We start from the raw sequence: 17,499 nt of genomic DNA on the forward strand, positions 1-17,499 counted from the left end.
TTCGAACATTTTTCACCCTGAAAGAACTAAATTATTTTGTATTCTGAGTCAGATGCATGGCTGATAAACAGCCTTACCCCGTCTGGTTATAGCTGAAAGGAGCCAAAACATTTTGACAGCACTGACTAATATCTTGTTTGCTTAATAGCTTTCCTTGCCAGCATCCATGTATCTCTAAAACTGAAGAAGAAGCAGAGGGAGAGAAATATTTATCCTTCAGAGATCGAGGTAACTGTGGGCTAAACGCTATAAAGTAATTCATCTCAAACTCTGTAGAGGCGGCGGTTCAGAAGGAGGAGAAAAATGTAGAGCATAGTTGAGATACAACACATCTGACACATCTCTGCGGTGATGTGTGAGATGAAACCGACGTGGTATACATTTTTGAATGTTGGAACGCACGATCGAAGGCTTTGTTCTGGAGTAAAAACATGTAACCTATGTGTGCATGTAAGGCTGTCTTTGGGGTGTTTAAAGTGGAATCACACAAAGTGTACAGCAGGTCGAACGCGAGTAACCACCTGGTTTTATTTCACCATAAAAACATTAAAGGAGCCAGGCTTGCTCTGCCAGGAAGTAACAAACTCCAGATAGCAGCACCTGCAAGGCTCACGTCTTACTGTGAATCTGCTCTTTTTGCAGTCAGTCGTACTCAACCATCTGGAAAACATCTGTATTTGCAGCACATTTTCAGAATTATTAAACCCAATCGCTACTCTTTTACTTTTATGGAGTAACAATTTCCACCTATCAAGAGACATGAAAAATATTTTAACTTATGGGTCATTCCATCTCATATCGCTCATCACATTTTTAGATCATTTTCTGCTCAACCACCTGTGTATTGCTTGAAAATCTAATGGTTTAAAACTTGGATGACTATAATCTAGCTGTGAAGTTTCAGCCTCATGTATCAAATACTTTTTTGGACATGTTTTGTTTTTCTTTTCTGAGGCAATGTTTGAACATGAATATCTCAAAAAATATTCAAGATAAAAGCCTAAAATTTTCTCTGATCTTTCTTTCTCCATAAGATAGAATCAGGGTCTGTAATTTGGAAACAATGCTTAAAAATGTCTGGGTGGTTAAAATTAAGGCCACAATAAAAAAAAACTTCACAAGACAATTAGTGACAAATTTCTGAATGCATATAGTTGAAAATGCATGTGGAATACTTTTTAACATCAAATTCTTGGTCAGAAAAATAAAGAAACTGCAATTTTTATTCAACTTTTGTGCTGGATTGAGCAAACACAACAAGTTGCACACCAGAGACATCAGCTCATTATTTAATCTGAAAGAACAAATTTCAGGAGCTTCCAGGTGTAAGTCTTATTATAACTGAGAAAATGATCTTGTAAAGTATATGCATATTTGCTATTTTCAAGACCCACTGGATGAGTCTAATAATGATGTTTAATTTTGAAATATACAAAAATGCAACAAATACTGATTTTTTCTTGTACATACAAATTAATATCGCACAATGTTGTATCTTTAAATTTGTATTCAGACTGGAGCTGGTCGAGCAGATGGCCCACAATGATTTGAGATAAATTGACCCTTATACCAACAGTTTTGCAGAGTGAGGCAGTTTTAATGCATATTTATAACCAAAGAATCAGAAGTTACACTCAGTTTCAGCAAAGATAGCTGTGTGCGAGTTATACAATCCACATCTACCTATCGTGTTTCAATAACCTTTAAAGTGAGTGAACAACGAGTTAGCTCATTGTTTAGCAACAAACAGACGCACATGATGGAGTAATTCCGGCTAAAGAGCTCGATGTCCCCTTTAGGATTTAGCAAAAGCCAAAATCAGAGTTTAAAGAGAGAATGATAGTGTTTAAAAGGTGATACATAACACAAGTGTTCACTATTTGCTTCCACAAAAAATGTCTCTAAAATCAGTTATTGCAGGTTTGAATTAATAAAACCCCCCAAAACAGACAGTTTTTGTTTTACTGGGGTAATTAAATGTTTTATTGTTATTTCGCTGCTGTATTTCACGCTGTTTGGTTTTGGTGCAGCCAAACTAGCCGATTCCCTTCAAAAGGCTGTGGTTTCACTTTTAGTGTAGAGAGTGGTATCGCTCATCTAATTCAGTCCAACAACAAGACGTAAATAGAAATTAATTAACCGACATCACATTAGTAATGTTCACAACAAAAGATGGAAATAAAATATAAGGTAGTGTTGTTTCATATAATTTAACACAGAAAACAAAATAAGTATGATATTACTATATATAATCAGTGACGCTGGTATTTTATCTTAACCTGCAATTAAACAGTCAACACAACAGACACTCTACTAGTGTTAATCAATGTTTTTTTCCATTGTGCAAAGAAAGCTCAATATACAATAATGTAGAGTTTGATCAGTACAATCAGTAATATTCTGGTTTTTGGTTTTGAGGCGTGGACGTCATTTTGGTTTCTTAAAGCAAAACATCAACGGCAAAACAGGCAAAGTAACATTCAGAGACACAACGCGGCACAAACACACAAACAAAGCGTATGCGAGCTACCACTACGTGTGTCAGTTAAACTGGTATCTTCCTGATGATATTCTCCGTGTTCTGTTACTATTTGGCACTTAGTGTAGATTAAAGCACTTGTTCTGGTAACTCTATTCTCTATACTTTACTGTACAACAATAGACACACTGGCAGGCAGTTGCACAGGCAGTGTTAATGCTGAATCTGTGCTGCGGCCTCTGTGGCGGGTCGGCAGTGTTGGCTCTGGATGTGGGAGATCTGCAGGATGGGCAGCAGCAGCTGAAATGCATTCTGGATGTAGTTGGTGCTGTTGGAGCCCTGTGGATAGGAAACAACCCATCATCTTCATCACATGTCATAGTCATCATCAGTAGATATATACATATACATATACATATACATATATGTATATGTATATATACATATATGTATATATACATATATGTATATATACATATATGTATATAATTGAGAGTTTCAAAGACTGATGGCTTGGGGACAGAAACTGTTCTCTTGCTATTCTGCTCCAACAGCTGTAAATCCTCTAGCTAGACACTGGTAGTGAGAATAATCCATGATGGGGATGGATGGAATATAACAATGCTACATGTGCACAGTTTGTGTGCACAGCTCTGGATGTTTCTGGTCATCCAGAAATTCCTCGAGGCATTAAACAGGTGCTGTGCTCACAAGAAAACAATGCCTCCTGGCATCGCTGTCACAGAGATATAAAAATAAAAATGAGGAAAGATTTGTTTCTAGAGATGCAATTTGTAAAGAAAAATGCAAAAAAAGTCTTTAAACGCTGTGTGGATCTCGTCTGAGTGCCTCTTAAAACTCAGTTCCCATTGCATTAGTGATGATGATCCTGATCATTTATCTGTCAGTCATGATGAGACTGCTACATCATTAATTTTATCCATTTTTATTTTTATTCACGATGTTCAAAGTAAAAAAAATCTCACCTCTAGCAGCACACTCTCTAACAGTGGGTTCAGCTCTTCTGCTTTCCTCTGGCCCTAAAAAAGAGAGGCAGCGACACTCGTGAGATCAATAAAAGATGATGGAGTAGCAGAAAAACACAAGTACAAAGACAAAGATCAAAAATTATTTTACTACAGTCAGCAGAGCCTATGAAAAAACCCCCCAAACAAACAAAAGAAACAGTGACTTGATCCAACAAACAAATACTCACACATCAGCTGTCTGATATATCTCCTGCTACATCTAAAAAGCTCTGCTGTCAGTGAGTCACGTTGTTGTAGTGGGTGAAATGTTTTATTACAATGAATACGACCACTGTATTTATTATGAGTCAGCTCTACAGAGACTGCTCTGTTGGCATAAATACTCATTAGAGCACCCCGTGTGTATTCATACAACTTAAAATAGTCCCCAACTGAACTAAAGTTAAACCCCAATGGATACTTTTTGACAATAGCAAACATTATTGGAATAGTCACAATCATCCCTAATGTTCACACACATACACACACACTCTCACCTACCCCAACATCAAGCAGCGTATCAGAGAACTTCTTGGCCAAACACTCCACCTCCTTACACATGGCACATGTCAACCTGCAATAAGAAGAGTGGATTTGAGCATGCATCACTCCTTGGAGTAGTGATACTATCTCTTCCTTGACCTCTCTCTATCTCACAGATACACACACACAGACATGCAGACACACATCATGTGCAAATGCATTATTTCTTCACATTTAGTCAAGACCTATTGCTTTTGCTAGCTCTTTAATTGGAGACCTAATGCCATACACACCTAAGTGTTCTTATTTCAGTGCCCCTCAATCCCCTTTTCTCTCTGTCCTCCTCTCTCCTTGGTACCAGGGGGATTCACCCAACTGATCCTGGTACAACAGATCCTTATCAAAGCGTTCCCCAAGCTGCAGCATCTGCCCTAGCACATTATACACCGATTGGCCGAAAAAAAGGAAAATCAGACCCTCTAACTGGACCGACTTTAGCTTTGATAACAGCACATGTTTTTCATAAGCTTATGCACATGTGAACTGTGCAACATTTATTTCCATCCAGAGTTATGTTCATTTTTGACCAAGATCTTGTGTTGATGATGAGCGTGTTGGGTTGTTACGGCAAGTTATCTCCAGCACATCCCAAAGATTTTCAGTGGGGTTAATGTCTGGAGTCTGTTGCGTCTAATCCACGTAAAAATGACGTCTCCTATTCCCTGAACTCCCTGAACCACTCTTTTACAATTTGAGCCTGATGAATCCAATCCAACCACATTGGAAGAAAACATTTACTAAAGGAAAAACCTGGTCATTCAGTATTTTCAGGTAGTAAGCTGACCTCAATTTCTGAACCAATCCCAGATCATAACACTGCCCCCACAGGCTTGTACAGCAGAAACCTGACACGATGAATGCATCACTTCACCCGCCTCTCTTCTTGCCCTGATGCACCCATCACTCTGGAACAGAGTAAATCTGAACTCATTAGACCACATGACCCTTTTTTCATTTACTCCAATCTTTATGCTCCCGAACATACTGAAGCCTTTTTCCTGATTAGCCTCACTGATAAGTGGCTTTCTTAAGGCTACACAGCTGTTTAGTCCCAATCACTTGAGCTGTTCTCGCACTGTGTGTGTGGAAAGGCTCTTACATGCACAATAAAACAGTTCCACTGTTGATTTTTTATCATTTCATTCCAATTTTAGCAGTTCCAACAATCTCCTTAGTTGTTTTCTTTGCTTGACACAGGCCAATAATTTCAGTGAAACGCAGTAACAGCCGACACGGTTGTCTAAGAAATGATAAGCTCTTATGTATTTGCCTAGTTAAATCCAGGTGGTGACTTGTCTTTTGGCCAGGCAGTGTATGCGACTGTTTCAGTCTTCCTTGCTTGTGAACCTAACCTCAACAATCACAAATGCCAAATCCCAAACATTTCCATTATTTCCCTTAGCAAAGCCATAACAACAGCTTATATTGATCTCCTGGAGGCTTACCCTAACCCGTACCATAACCTTGAACCTGTCAAGGGGATACCCACAGAAGGAAGTTCCCACAATGTAAGTGTGTAATACAAGTACACATTCACACACATACCTGGTGAGGACGTGTGCCTGGTCTCTGGCTGGTTTCTCTTGCTCCTGGCCGTGGAGGATGAGCTCCGCCACCTTGTGGAGCTGCTCGATGCTGCGAGCCGTCACTTCTGCCAGACTGCTGACCGATGACAGGTAAATGGCCTGATGAGAGGAAGGTGAGCACACACACACACACACACACACACACACACACACACACACACACACACACACACACACACACACACACACACACAATAAGTGATTCAAATCAAATAAGGCAGTGACAGCAGGAAGAAAAGGTGACCGAATTTAAACTTGAAAGCAGAAGTCATAACAGTGCAGATGAGACGTCACCTCTACAGATCTGGGGTCGCTCTCCTTTGCCTCTTCTCCTCCCTTCATCTCCTCCTCCTCGCCCTTCTTCTCCCCCAGCTCTTCTCCGTCTTTCTTCTTCTCTTCCTTTTTGTTCTCCTCTCCTCCTGGCTGGTCCTGCGTTTCCCTGCCAACTGTCTCTGTAGTGACAGGTTGTTCCACCTTACTCACCCAATCATGGGCCCTCATTCGAGCCTGGAGATGCATAATTACCACTCATCAGGTCTGCATGAAGACACATTCCCACCCTGATGCTGATGTATGCTAATTAGATGCATATACATGGATATATGCTAATATTGGTTTTTATATATGTGAATGTGATTATGCAGGATGGCTTTAGGGGCTGATAACTTTTAAATTAGCTTTGCAGCAGGATGCAGAGTTAGTATGTTGAGTGTAGATGCAAAGATGTGTATTTTTGTAGCTTTGTGGACCATTTTCTCAGAGCAAATAGGAAGAATGATTGGTGGTTGTTAGAATATTCCTGGTACTAAACTACACTATGGCATTTGAAATGCATGATTTCAACACAATTTCATAATAAAATGAGGTATAAACTAATACTCATAACACAGCTTTATAGAAGAAAAATCAAAGATTTTCTTTCCAAATCAGAATCATATCACTATGTGAAGGAAACTATCTGTGCATTACACCTACAGGAGCGTTTATGACATCCCATTCTAAATCCACGGGCATTAACATGGAGTTGATCCCTCCTTTTGCAGCTATAACAGCTTCCGGTCTTCTGGGAAGGCTTTCTACAAGATTTCATGGAATTTTTGCCCATTCATCCAGAAGAGCATTTGTGAGGTCAGAGACTGCAATCTCAAAGGTGTTTAGTGGGGTTGAGGTCAGGCCTGTGTGGAGGCAAGGTGAAGTTCTTCCACACCAAACACATCTAGCTATGCCTTTATGGAGCTTTGTGCACTGGAGCAGAATCATGCCGATGCAGGAAAGTGCCATCCACAAACTGTTCCCACAAAGCTGGAAGCATAGAATTAGCAACAATTTCTTGATATGATGAAGCATTAAGAGTTCCTTTCATTGGAACTAATGGGCCCAGGCCAACCCCAGAAAAAAAACAACAACTCATCTCCATCAAACTTTAGAGCAGGCACAATTCGGTAGGTGGGTGGTGTTCATGTGGCACTCGCCAAAGCCAGATTGATGATGTATTGCTTGCGTGCTGCTTCTCAGCCACAGAAACTCGAGTCATGAAGCACCGGGCACACAGTTTTTGTGCTGATGTCGAAACCCTGCAGTTACTCAGTCAGCAGAGCACTATGTGCCTCAGCACTCGGCAATCCCGTGCTGTAACTTTACGTGACTTGCGGTGATTCCTAAATGCTTCTGCTTTGCAGTAATACCACTTACAGTTGACTTGTTGCAACAGCTGAATCAGAGTTGCAACACTGGCATTTCTCTATCGCAGTGCCACCTTCAACTTCAGTGAGCTCTTTAGAACAACCCACTCTTTCACAAATGTTTGTAAAGGCAGGCTGCATGGCTCAGTGCTTGACTTTATACACCTGTGACCACGAGACTGAAAACACCTGAATTCATAAATGATGTGGCTCAATACCTTTGTCCATATAATGCAGAATGATATGACATTCAAAGCACAGACAGTATACTGGCTACCTTCTAGACTTCTGTACAATCAGACCTCTTTTTGAAACCAGAGGAGCCGCCTCCTTCTGGACATTAGAGGAAATACAGGTTTTAGGCAATTCAACATTGGCTTCGCTTTTCAGGCTCACAACTAAGGTCTGTATTTTATACACAGTCTGTGATTTAAAGGCCCGTTACAGACAATCTACCAGAAGGCAAAAAGGCGCTTCACCCACTGGTGGTGCTGATGTAAAGTAGTAAGTGTCAGTAACTTAACAACCGGTGTTGCCAATAAAAAAATATAAAAGATTGTATTTATTATTAAACTGTACAATTTACAGAAAAGCAGTTAATTTAAAATTGATAGATAGATAGATAGATAGATAGATAGATAGATAGATAGATAGATAGATGAAAACTACTGGCATCTGCGTGAGTGAGTCACCTTGTTGAGTTTGTCCGGCGTGGCGGCAACATGAAGTTCAAAGAGCAGCTCGGTGAGAACACTCACAAACTCCTCGCCGTCAGCGGCTGATAAAAATACACAAAAGGCATGCGCCACCTCGTGTCAGTTTACTTAAATACACAAAGCACGTGTTAAAGTGTGATGCTACATGCATTTACACCACATGTCAGGAATCAGTCGATTTACTCCATGCTGAGATCACGAAGCGTATATTCTTGTTGTCATGCCAACGTAATTCAAACTCTGTGTATAAATAAACAGCTGGAATTGTAAAACATGCAGATTTGGCGTCTGGATCTTATGGATTGTTTCTGTTGGCTTTTCTTGAGTCTGCAAATGTGTCGGTGGCCCCTGAACACCAAACGCCGGATCAGGCATCATGTTCAACCCTCCGAGCAAAAGGGCACCTGCCTGCTTGGAGCTGTGCACCTCCATGACATCCCCTGAAGGTGCCTCTCACAAACCTTTTAAAATGTAAAGTGGTGAGATGTGACGAGACCAAAACTTGGCATCACACTGACACAGTTTCAGTCCGGTAGAACATTTTCTACTTCTTTAGCAGATTAGGAACAGTCACCGTCATCGCTGATTCCCGTAAGGATCTAAGGTTTTCAGGGCTTTTAGGAAGAGGAAATATAATTTGGGTAAGTTCTAGGATGCAGAGTATATAAGATTATTTGACATGAAGCAGATGTTTAAGTGAAAACTTGGATTCTTGAACACTAATTACGACATAATATCACAGATTGATGTGACTTGTCAGAGTCGTAAGAGAGTGAATAAAACAAAAATGTAAGGTCAGATAATAAGACGTTTGGGATCAAAAGGGTAGCTGATCATAACCCTAGGTAGACCTACTTGTCAGGTTAGGTTACCTGTACCAGTGACCAGTGATGATATCAATGCAATATTATTAGAGGCTGAACTGGGTCAGAACAAGAGAGTTCAAGCAAAGGAATGCTATTTTTTAGTTTATGAGAAAAAGGTCCAGATTTTCTTAATTTTTTTTTCGTGGAGTTTAGATGACCTCCATATAAACAAAGAAAATAACATATTTTTGTGTGCTGACAGAGCCTGACTCAAGGATGACAGTGCAGTTAATCTGGTCACGTTTTCACTGAAGCCAGGCAGTGTCTTTCATCTCGTTATAAGATGCTAAAAGATCATCCTGTATCAGTAACAGGAGAAGGAGGGGTACTCAGGCCATTTTTCATAAGTTTGTTGCCTCATAAGAAACAAAGGAAAAGTCGTTGCCTCACTTTTTCCCTGCAATGTTGCTGAAGCTGGAGAAGGCTGTTTAAACGGCTTTAAACAGCAACCAAATACCACAGGATTAGTCTTTGTGTCTGAAACTGATGGAGCACCCTTTTAAAAAGCACTCTTTGAATCTGCACAAACTAACTTTCTGCACAACTGCACAAACTTTGAAAAGAGTAAAGCTAAAATAAGCGAGCTAAAGCTCCCTGAGGAACAACAGCAGGCTGCCCACAGCCAGCATCAGAGATAAGCGCAGTCATGAGTGTGTTCAACACCAAACCCTGTTTTTAACAGTTTGGGTTATCATTTCCCATCCAGGTGCCTCTGATCCCACATTATCAGGTGTCCCAAAGTCTGTCAAAGGTCACCTGATCCTGGGTCAGCGCTAAGGGACCACCTCCACCTGCAGCAGGTCTAGCAGTCGATCTGGGTCACTCACATAAGGGGGTAGAACAGTGTAATTGGGAACTAAGATCACCGTTATCCTTCGTCTGTCCTCCTCCTTCTGTCTCCACATCCTCCTCTTGCTTGATGAAAATCTCCTTGATGTAAATCAGCTCCTTCTTCACCTCCTCCTGCTCCTCTTCGGTCAGGGAGGAGAGGAAGGCTTGAACCTAAAATCACAGCTGCAGGTAAACCGCTTGAAATGGGCAGTGTTTCTGAAGCGCTTTCTGTATTCCTGACACTCGCGCCTTACCTTTGCTTCACTCTCATTGGACAGAATCTCCAGGGCCTCCAGGTGTGACAAGCCCTGGTAGTCATCAAAAAGAATACCATAGTGAGCTGTGGGAGCACTGATAGGCTGGTTACTCAGACGGGCCCGCTCCTTCTCCTTGGCTTCCTTCAACATCTGAAAACAGAAAAAAAAAATCAGAAAAAACAGAGCTACCAATTTAAAGCAATTACACCTCACCAAAGTACACACACACACACACACACACACACACACACACACACACACACACACACACACACACACACACACACACACACACGACACACCAGTTTCAGATTCATTTCTTATCTGACAAGATGAGATGAAATGGTCAGTTGCATGCCTGACTAAGTGATGCGGTCTTCTGCATCAGAGTTTTGGTCTTTTTAAAACCCGGGTCACTCTCTGCAAGAACAGTCATGGTCTTCTTTCCAATGAACTCCAAGGCATCCAAACCTCCACTGATCACTGACTTACCCTGAGAGACACAGAGAGACAGATGCAGAGCGAGGAAGGGTGGGAGGGGAAAGGCATTTCAGCAAAAAGTCTCAGCAAACTACAGAAGCCTGTTAAAGAAAACAATAAAAAAACAAAATTAACCCTTCAAATGTCAGTCAGTTCAGTCAGGAACAAAGAGGGAAAAAAATAAAGTGAATGTTTTTGCATAATATTTAAGTAGGATTATAATTTTAAAACTGCACCCTTCTGCCAAAAATCAAGAGATCATTGCTTACAATCCATAACAGCTCACAACTGCTTCCAGTCTGATTTTCAAAGCACAGATGATGTCTTTAACTTTAACTGCGCTCCATCACACAGCAGGAAATCGAGAGGCAGAGGCATGTGTTAATGAGAAATATTTCAGCTTACTAAAACTGTGAATTAGGAGGTACTTAATACGTAACACAAATAAATAAATCGGTCACAGCACTGAAGGAGCTCGACTTTTCTATCGACCTTGGCTTGCCATCGAACACAGATTGAGGAATGCCGCAGGAAAGGAGAGGAGAGGAGCTGGCAGCAACATCCAGAGGAGGATCAGTAAATCAAGGACTGTCTTCTGCAGCGTGGACGCTGTCTGAAGTCATCACAGTCAAGCACTCTCACCAATCTGAGGCTATAATAGAGCTGTGCTGTGTCTGCTGTAACTCTATAGGCTAAATTAGTTAAAGGGTTAACTAATTAAATAGGTTAAGCTCTGTAGAGTTCATTCTTTTTAAAATCTCACTTATATTTTGAGACATCTTATTAAACAGTTTATTTTGGATGAACCTGATCTTGTAGATTAAGTAAGCCCCACTTTCAGAGTACTTACTTCTATTTGCATCTACTTGTCTGCTAATACTGTAGCATTCAGGGTTAATAGGGAAGCTTTTCAATTATGTTTGCAATTCAGCAGCAGTTTTATATGCTTATACGTTAGGAGCAAAACTGTGACACCACTAGTGCATTATACTGATCACTAACTTATCCTGGAAGAGACAGAGAGAACCTGAAATCTAAATATTTAAAAATTTTGCCAGGAGGAAGGAGAATGACTGAGGGCGACCATAAAAAACTCTCACTAAGTCTAAAAGTCTCAGGAGACTGCTGTGGATCTTCTGACTAAACTGAACGACCTCCAAACATTCAGTACAGCACATCATCAGAAACAAGCACAACTCCATCACACAGACAGCTCTGCTGTGGACACCAAAGTGCAAAAGAGAGCGCCCTAAGACCACATGGCAGCAAACTGTTGAGGCGGCATTATGGGCACTAAGAAAACGAGACAACTCTTCATATCTGAGTACATGACTGCCTGGTGAAATGTATGATTTAATCGCCACTAACACTCTTTCATGACATGGTTTGGAAACTTCATCAGATGGATACCTTTTGTGTGTCTCTGTGTGTGTGTGTGTGAGTGTGTGAGTGTGTATTCACTCACAGTGTTTTGTACGGCATGTGTGATTGTAGAGAAAACGCCCCTGCTAGAAGCTGTGGCTGCAGTAGGAGAAGACGACTCCCCGGAGTTGGACAGGTCAACCTCCCTGCTTTCAACTCCTCTTTCTTTCTTCTCCTCTGCTCCCTCCTCCTCTTCCTGTGCCTCCTCTCCAACTGAGGTTCTGTGGAGACGAAGCGCCTCTCCTGCCTTCACCTTTACTGAGGTCAGGCTATGACCTGCACACAGAAAGCAGCAAATTAAAGACTCACATACATGAGGAGAAGTAGACATTGATGGTCTATTTCTCCTGCTTGCCAGCGACATTTCTCATTGCATATATAAAAACACATGGCCCTATAATAATCCTGGCTGAAATCTATGAGCCAATTTTGAAACCGCAAGAATGATGGCAGAAGTAAGACAAGGGAAAAAACGTTTCTTCACTTGCTTATGGAAGGACTTTGTGCTTCTCTGTTACTGTCACCTTGCTATCAGGTCCCTGCTACTGCAGAAATACCGTACCAGCGATTTCTGAATCGCTACACATGAGCAAATAGACATATAGATATTGTTAAAGTGTTTATGTGATGACAGTGTGTATTTTCAAATTGTGCATCTTGGAAAACATTGTTGCACCACAAATCGTGTACAGATTTGGGTGGGGGGGTCATTTCATAGTTATGGTGTATTAGACATTCCTGTGTTGGTGTTTGTGCATCGTCATAATATTGTTGGTCCAAGATCAACTTTGCAACTGACCAGTCATGTTGCTGTGATGTCACAGCTGCGCAATGGAGGGGAAAAAGAAAAAAAATAGCTCTGTTTTTATAAAACACCCTCCTGGAATAAATAGTAAGCACTGCAAGTGCTTTCTTTATTAATTTATACAATATAATAAATTTACTATGGAGTTAGGTTTTTGTTAGCTAAATTTGACTCATGTTGGTTTGCTAGTAATAGCTTTTGACAGCATTAGCTACCTTCTCAGTTAATGCTAACTGTATGCTCACACAACATCACAGGTCAGTTTCAATGTTGACCTGAACCAAAATTATTATGGTGACGCAAGAACAACACCAACATGGGGATATCAGATTGTGCCACAGTTATGTACAACTGGCCAATCACAGGGTGAAATGTAATTCAGTTCAATTCTATTCTATTTATATAGCACCAAATCACAAGGCCTCAATGCACTTAATATTGTAAGATAAAGACCCAACAATAATACAGAGAAACAATCAGACAACTCCCTATGGGCAAGCACTTTGGCGACAGTGGAAAGGAAAAACTCCCCTTTAACAGGACGAAACCTCTGGCAGAACCAGCTCAGGGGGGGACTGGTGGTGAGTGAAATGGGTGTAAATGTGAAGACAAGAATTGGATGAGAAAAACCTGGGACATACCCACTGTGGAGGTGGCAGTGGTTAGAAGAGATTTTCCCCATGAACTCCAAGCTCCCCAACCTTTTTCTTTGTCCAGGAGTGACGTCTGTGCACAAATATCCATCGTAGGAAAGGAATAAAACTGTTAACTGTTTAGTCTATAATATGTGAGAAAGTACAAAACAAATGACAATCACAAATCTCTAAATACATCTCATAATTGCTTGTTTATTATTACATATTTCAAAATGTCAATATGAAGCTGTATTATACATAGAAAGGCTGGATCTTAGCTTTAAGGAAATGCATGTATCATGAAAACAGAGAAACTAGCAGTTTACATGAATCAAAATAACTAACGAGAAGTTAATAGGCTTTGGCCTTGTCAAGTTGAAAGACATTGTAACACCTTCAGTGTCACTTATTTAAAGATTTTAGTGATTGTATGTATATATTTGAGCCTGTATATACAATTTCCTGAATAAAAATCCTAAATACATTCAAAATTCTTGTTTCTTTGAAGTTCTTTAAAACTGTGTGCAAGTGTATCTATGAGACATTTTGCTCTCAGTGCTTTGTGTCAAGAAAACATAAATCAAACTTCAACTTGTGAAACAAACCTCCACATCTTCCTCTGCAGCCTCTGTGTCTGGCTCAAGGCTCACTGGTTGGTCACATTCAGTCACCTGACTCTCTGCAGGAGACTCTGGTTGGTCAGCCTGACCTTCTAATGTCTCACAGGTGGTGGTGGTGTTCTCTGTGGTCGGCTGCTCTTTGGACTGATCAAAACTCTCAGGGGAGAAAAGAGGCTGCAGTGGATCTGCAGGGGGTGTACCGGCTGCTGGTACATCCTGACCGAGGCTGGGGACAGGGTCGGGGGGCTGAACAGGTGGAGGGGTGGGGTCTGTGGAGGGGTCAGCGTCAGAGGAGGCAGTCTGAGACATGGTGATCTGCAAAAAGTTGGATTTTTAGTGGAAACTGCTCATCCTGGCACATTCACACAGCGTTTAATTATTATTACTAGATTTGTTGGTCGCTTCCTATTAAAAAAGAGTTTTTCCTTCCCGCCATTGCCAAGTGTCGTAAATAAGTGAGTGAGGTTTTAAATTTGATTTTTTTCATTAAAGCTGCAGTAGAAAGTGCCGTGAGGGGAATTGTTGTTGTGAACAACTAAATAAAACTGGACTCAACTGAAAGAATTTTGACAACACAGAATTTTATATGTGCTATAATTAAAGCGACAGTACTGCTGGTCATTTCATGTCCGATGTTGCCATCTTGTGTTCAGTTGCTGTACTCAGATGCATATGACTATCACTCAGTGATTTCATTACTGTTAAAATGTATAAAAGGAGTTTTCTGCCAGAAAAAGGTCCTTGTGCAGAACGTTTTTGTTTTTTGTTTTTTTTTTAAATCAGAAGAGCTGATGTGGTTAAAAATAATAATGAAAAAATATATATAAAACTTCACAAAATAGAAAAATATGTTTTCACCCACACAAAAAATGCTTTAAACAGATACTGGAAACCAAGGTCTCATAATTCTCATTTTGCATTTTGAGCAGTAACAATAATCTTGCGCTTTTGACAAAAATTATATAAACATATTTTCCTCTGACTCATATAGAGCGTGACAAATAATAATTCCCTAATGCTAACACCTAAGTAAGGATGTATTAAAGACTGCCCTGCCTTTTTAATACGATTTATAGCATTAATACAACGTGACAACATAGGCAACGCTGTATAAGAGACAGGCAACAAAGAGCACTGTTATGCTCTACTTTAACGCTAACATGAATGGATGTTTCTCACTTCCTAAACACACACAAACACACAAAAACAAAGCGATGCAGCAAATTTATGAAAGACTAATCTCAAGTTGAGCTGCAGTTCTTCGTTTGTATAGCCAAAGGAAAATTATAAAGCTGGGAGACAGTTTTGTTTTTATGAAAGTGACAGTGCAGCTCACCCGTTTCGTGCCAGCCAGCGGCTCTTCCGCCCCGCCACGTCGGCAGGCCGGTGGTCTGTGACTGCGCCAAAGAGTAACAGCTGACAAGAGAGTTCTCTGCCTCGGGAGCGGCTCTGATGAGCTAAGCTAACACAACTTCACAGACGGGCAAAAAACTACAGCCCACACAAAAACAAACTGTACCTGTGTGTGTGTGTTTTTTTCCTCCAATAATTAGAAAACGACTCCACAGTTTAAATAGAGCATTCTGTTTCAGAATGCCACCGCTGAATAAGTTAGGCCAGTCATAAAATAAATGACGCCAGTCAAAATAGCAGCGAAGTTGCATCTATGTAGGAGTGAATCATTTCAGTTCTTCTGGCTCTTTAGAGGAGCAACACCTCTATTCTGAAGCTCAGTGAAACGAGAGTCCGTACAACAGCTGCTGTTACACGCAAAACCCCACAAAAAACAAATAAAGGAGTACGACTAGTGATGACGACTACGATTTATATACATAGTAATTTTCTTGCTCGCTCAGCGGCTCGTTGGTCTAGGGGTATGATTCTCGCTTAGGGTGCGAGAGGTCCCGGGTTCAAATCCCGGACGAGCCCTCGCTTTTTCTTATGTTTATACCATCTCTAATATGCATAACACAGAAAATAAAAAGTAAAGGGCTTTTGCACGTAATGAGTATGCAGCTGTATTTTTTTAGTCCCTCAATGTTGCAGTATTGCTGCAAGGCAGTATAACATTTTAACATTTCTAACTTTGAAATAAAATATAGGTCACAGGTTTGGTAGTAAGCAAAGAACAAATATGTTTTATTTGAATTCAACTACTCCACCTCTCTCACTAAGACAGTCTAGTGGGATTAAAAGTCATGTTACAGTCTTTTAACACTCTTGTGTTCTCCTTATCCCAAAAAATAATAATCACTAAGCTGATGATAACCATTATTTCACCTGCTGTTCTGTCTGGTTATCATCAGTAGGGATCATGCATTCATAGACTGGCACACCTCTTTTCATCCACACCTGACAATTGTAACAATTGTAAGTGCTGTCACTTCATTTTCTTTGTGGGAGTTCCCTGAACAGACAGATTAAATTGCACTTGACTGTAAAAACGTCCTTTAACCCTAACCCTTCAGGTGCAAGGGGTGAGTGCTAGACGAGTGCTAGACATGCTGTGCAGTCACACATAAAGAATCCAAAAAGCTTAAAGTGAAGTCTCTGAAAATTGATGTTTTTATTAAAAAAAATTAAATCTGCTCAAATCTCTAATGCTCCATAACTACTTCATGATGCAAATAAGTAAAGATTTTGCACCATAAGCTTTTTGTGTGGTTTGCGGCATTTTTGTAGGAACTACCTTCTGCAAACCACACATCACAGCAGATCTCAATACTATCTTGTAATTTCTTCCTTTTGCTCTTACTGCTACCCTCATACACATATCACCCTTGACCCTCATTTCCACCCACTTTACCTTGTCTTTACCTCTCTTTGTGTACTTCCAAGTATTTAAGCTCATCCAGTTTCACCTTTCCATCTGTCTCCCTCTCATTCACACGCATGCATTTTGCCTTACTTCTACTGACTTTTATGCCTTCACCTCTCCGGCCTGTCTTCCACCTGCGCCTACTGTCACTATAGATCACAAACATCATAGTCTGCATCTATCAACCTGTCCATCACCACTACAAACAAGAAGCTCAGAACTGATCCCTGATGTAATCCCACCTCCAGCTTGAACCCATCTGTCAATCCTATTGTGCACCTCACCACTGTCTCGCTAGCCTCATACATGTTCTCAGCCATGCTCATACTTCTCTGCTACTGCTGACTTCCTCATGTAGTACTACAATTCCTCTCTCAGTACTACTATCATATGCTTTCTCTAGATCAACAAACACACAGTCCAGCTCCTTCTGACCTTTCTGTGCTTCTCTATCATCACTCTCAAAGCAAAGATCACATCCGTTGCGCTCTTTCTCACTATTAAGCTGCACTGCTGCTCACTGATCATCACCCCAGATCATACCTCTGTCTTTACTACACCTCTGTCCTTATTCTTGAAAAATCAGTTCACTTCTCCATTCCCCAGGCATCCTCTCATACTCCAGGAATGTTTTAAACAATCTAGTTTAAAAGTCCCTCTCTCCTAGACATCTGCACCATTTATTCCTGCCTGTGGCTATCTCACTGTACAATTCCTCCGTGTAAAACAAA

The 17,499-nt window shown here is 40.7% G+C and overlaps 1 protein-coding gene and 1 non-coding gene across 2 annotated transcripts; one reads left to right on the forward strand and one right to left on the reverse strand.

Moving 5' to 3' along the window:
* Positions 1-516: 516 nt before the first annotated feature.
* fam114a1 (family with sequence similarity 114 member A1) lies at positions 517-15,331 on the reverse strand. The gene is made up of 13 exons (XM_063475308.1): positions 15,287-15,331; positions 13,936-14,265; positions 13,337-13,421; positions 11,934-12,166; positions 10,347-10,481; positions 9,986-10,138; positions 9,767-9,902; positions 8,011-8,096; positions 5,931-6,143; positions 5,596-5,735; positions 4,009-4,081; positions 3,466-3,519; positions 517-2,818 (listed from the first exon to the last, which is right to left on the reverse strand). The coding sequence occupies exons 2-13, from the start codon at positions 14,257-14,259 to the stop codon at positions 2,693-2,695; spliced, it is 1,758 nt and encodes a 585-aa protein (XP_063331378.1). The 5' UTR covers positions 14,260-14,265; positions 15,287-15,331; the 3' UTR covers positions 517-2,692.
* A 476-nt stretch (positions 15,332-15,807) lies between these two features.
* On the forward strand, positions 15,808-15,879 carry trnap-agg (transfer RNA proline (anticodon AGG)). The gene has a single exon. It is a non-coding gene; the product is annotated as a tRNA-Pro (tRNA).
* The last annotated feature ends 1,620 nt before the right edge of the window (positions 15,880-17,499 follow it).

Source organism: Pelmatolapia mariae, linkage group LG6, assembly GCF_036321145.2.
Source record: "Pelmatolapia mariae isolate MD_Pm_ZW linkage group LG6, Pm_UMD_F_2, whole genome shotgun sequence".
Classification (NCBI taxonomy): Eukaryota; Metazoa; Chordata; class Actinopteri; order Cichliformes; family Cichlidae; genus Pelmatolapia; species Pelmatolapia mariae.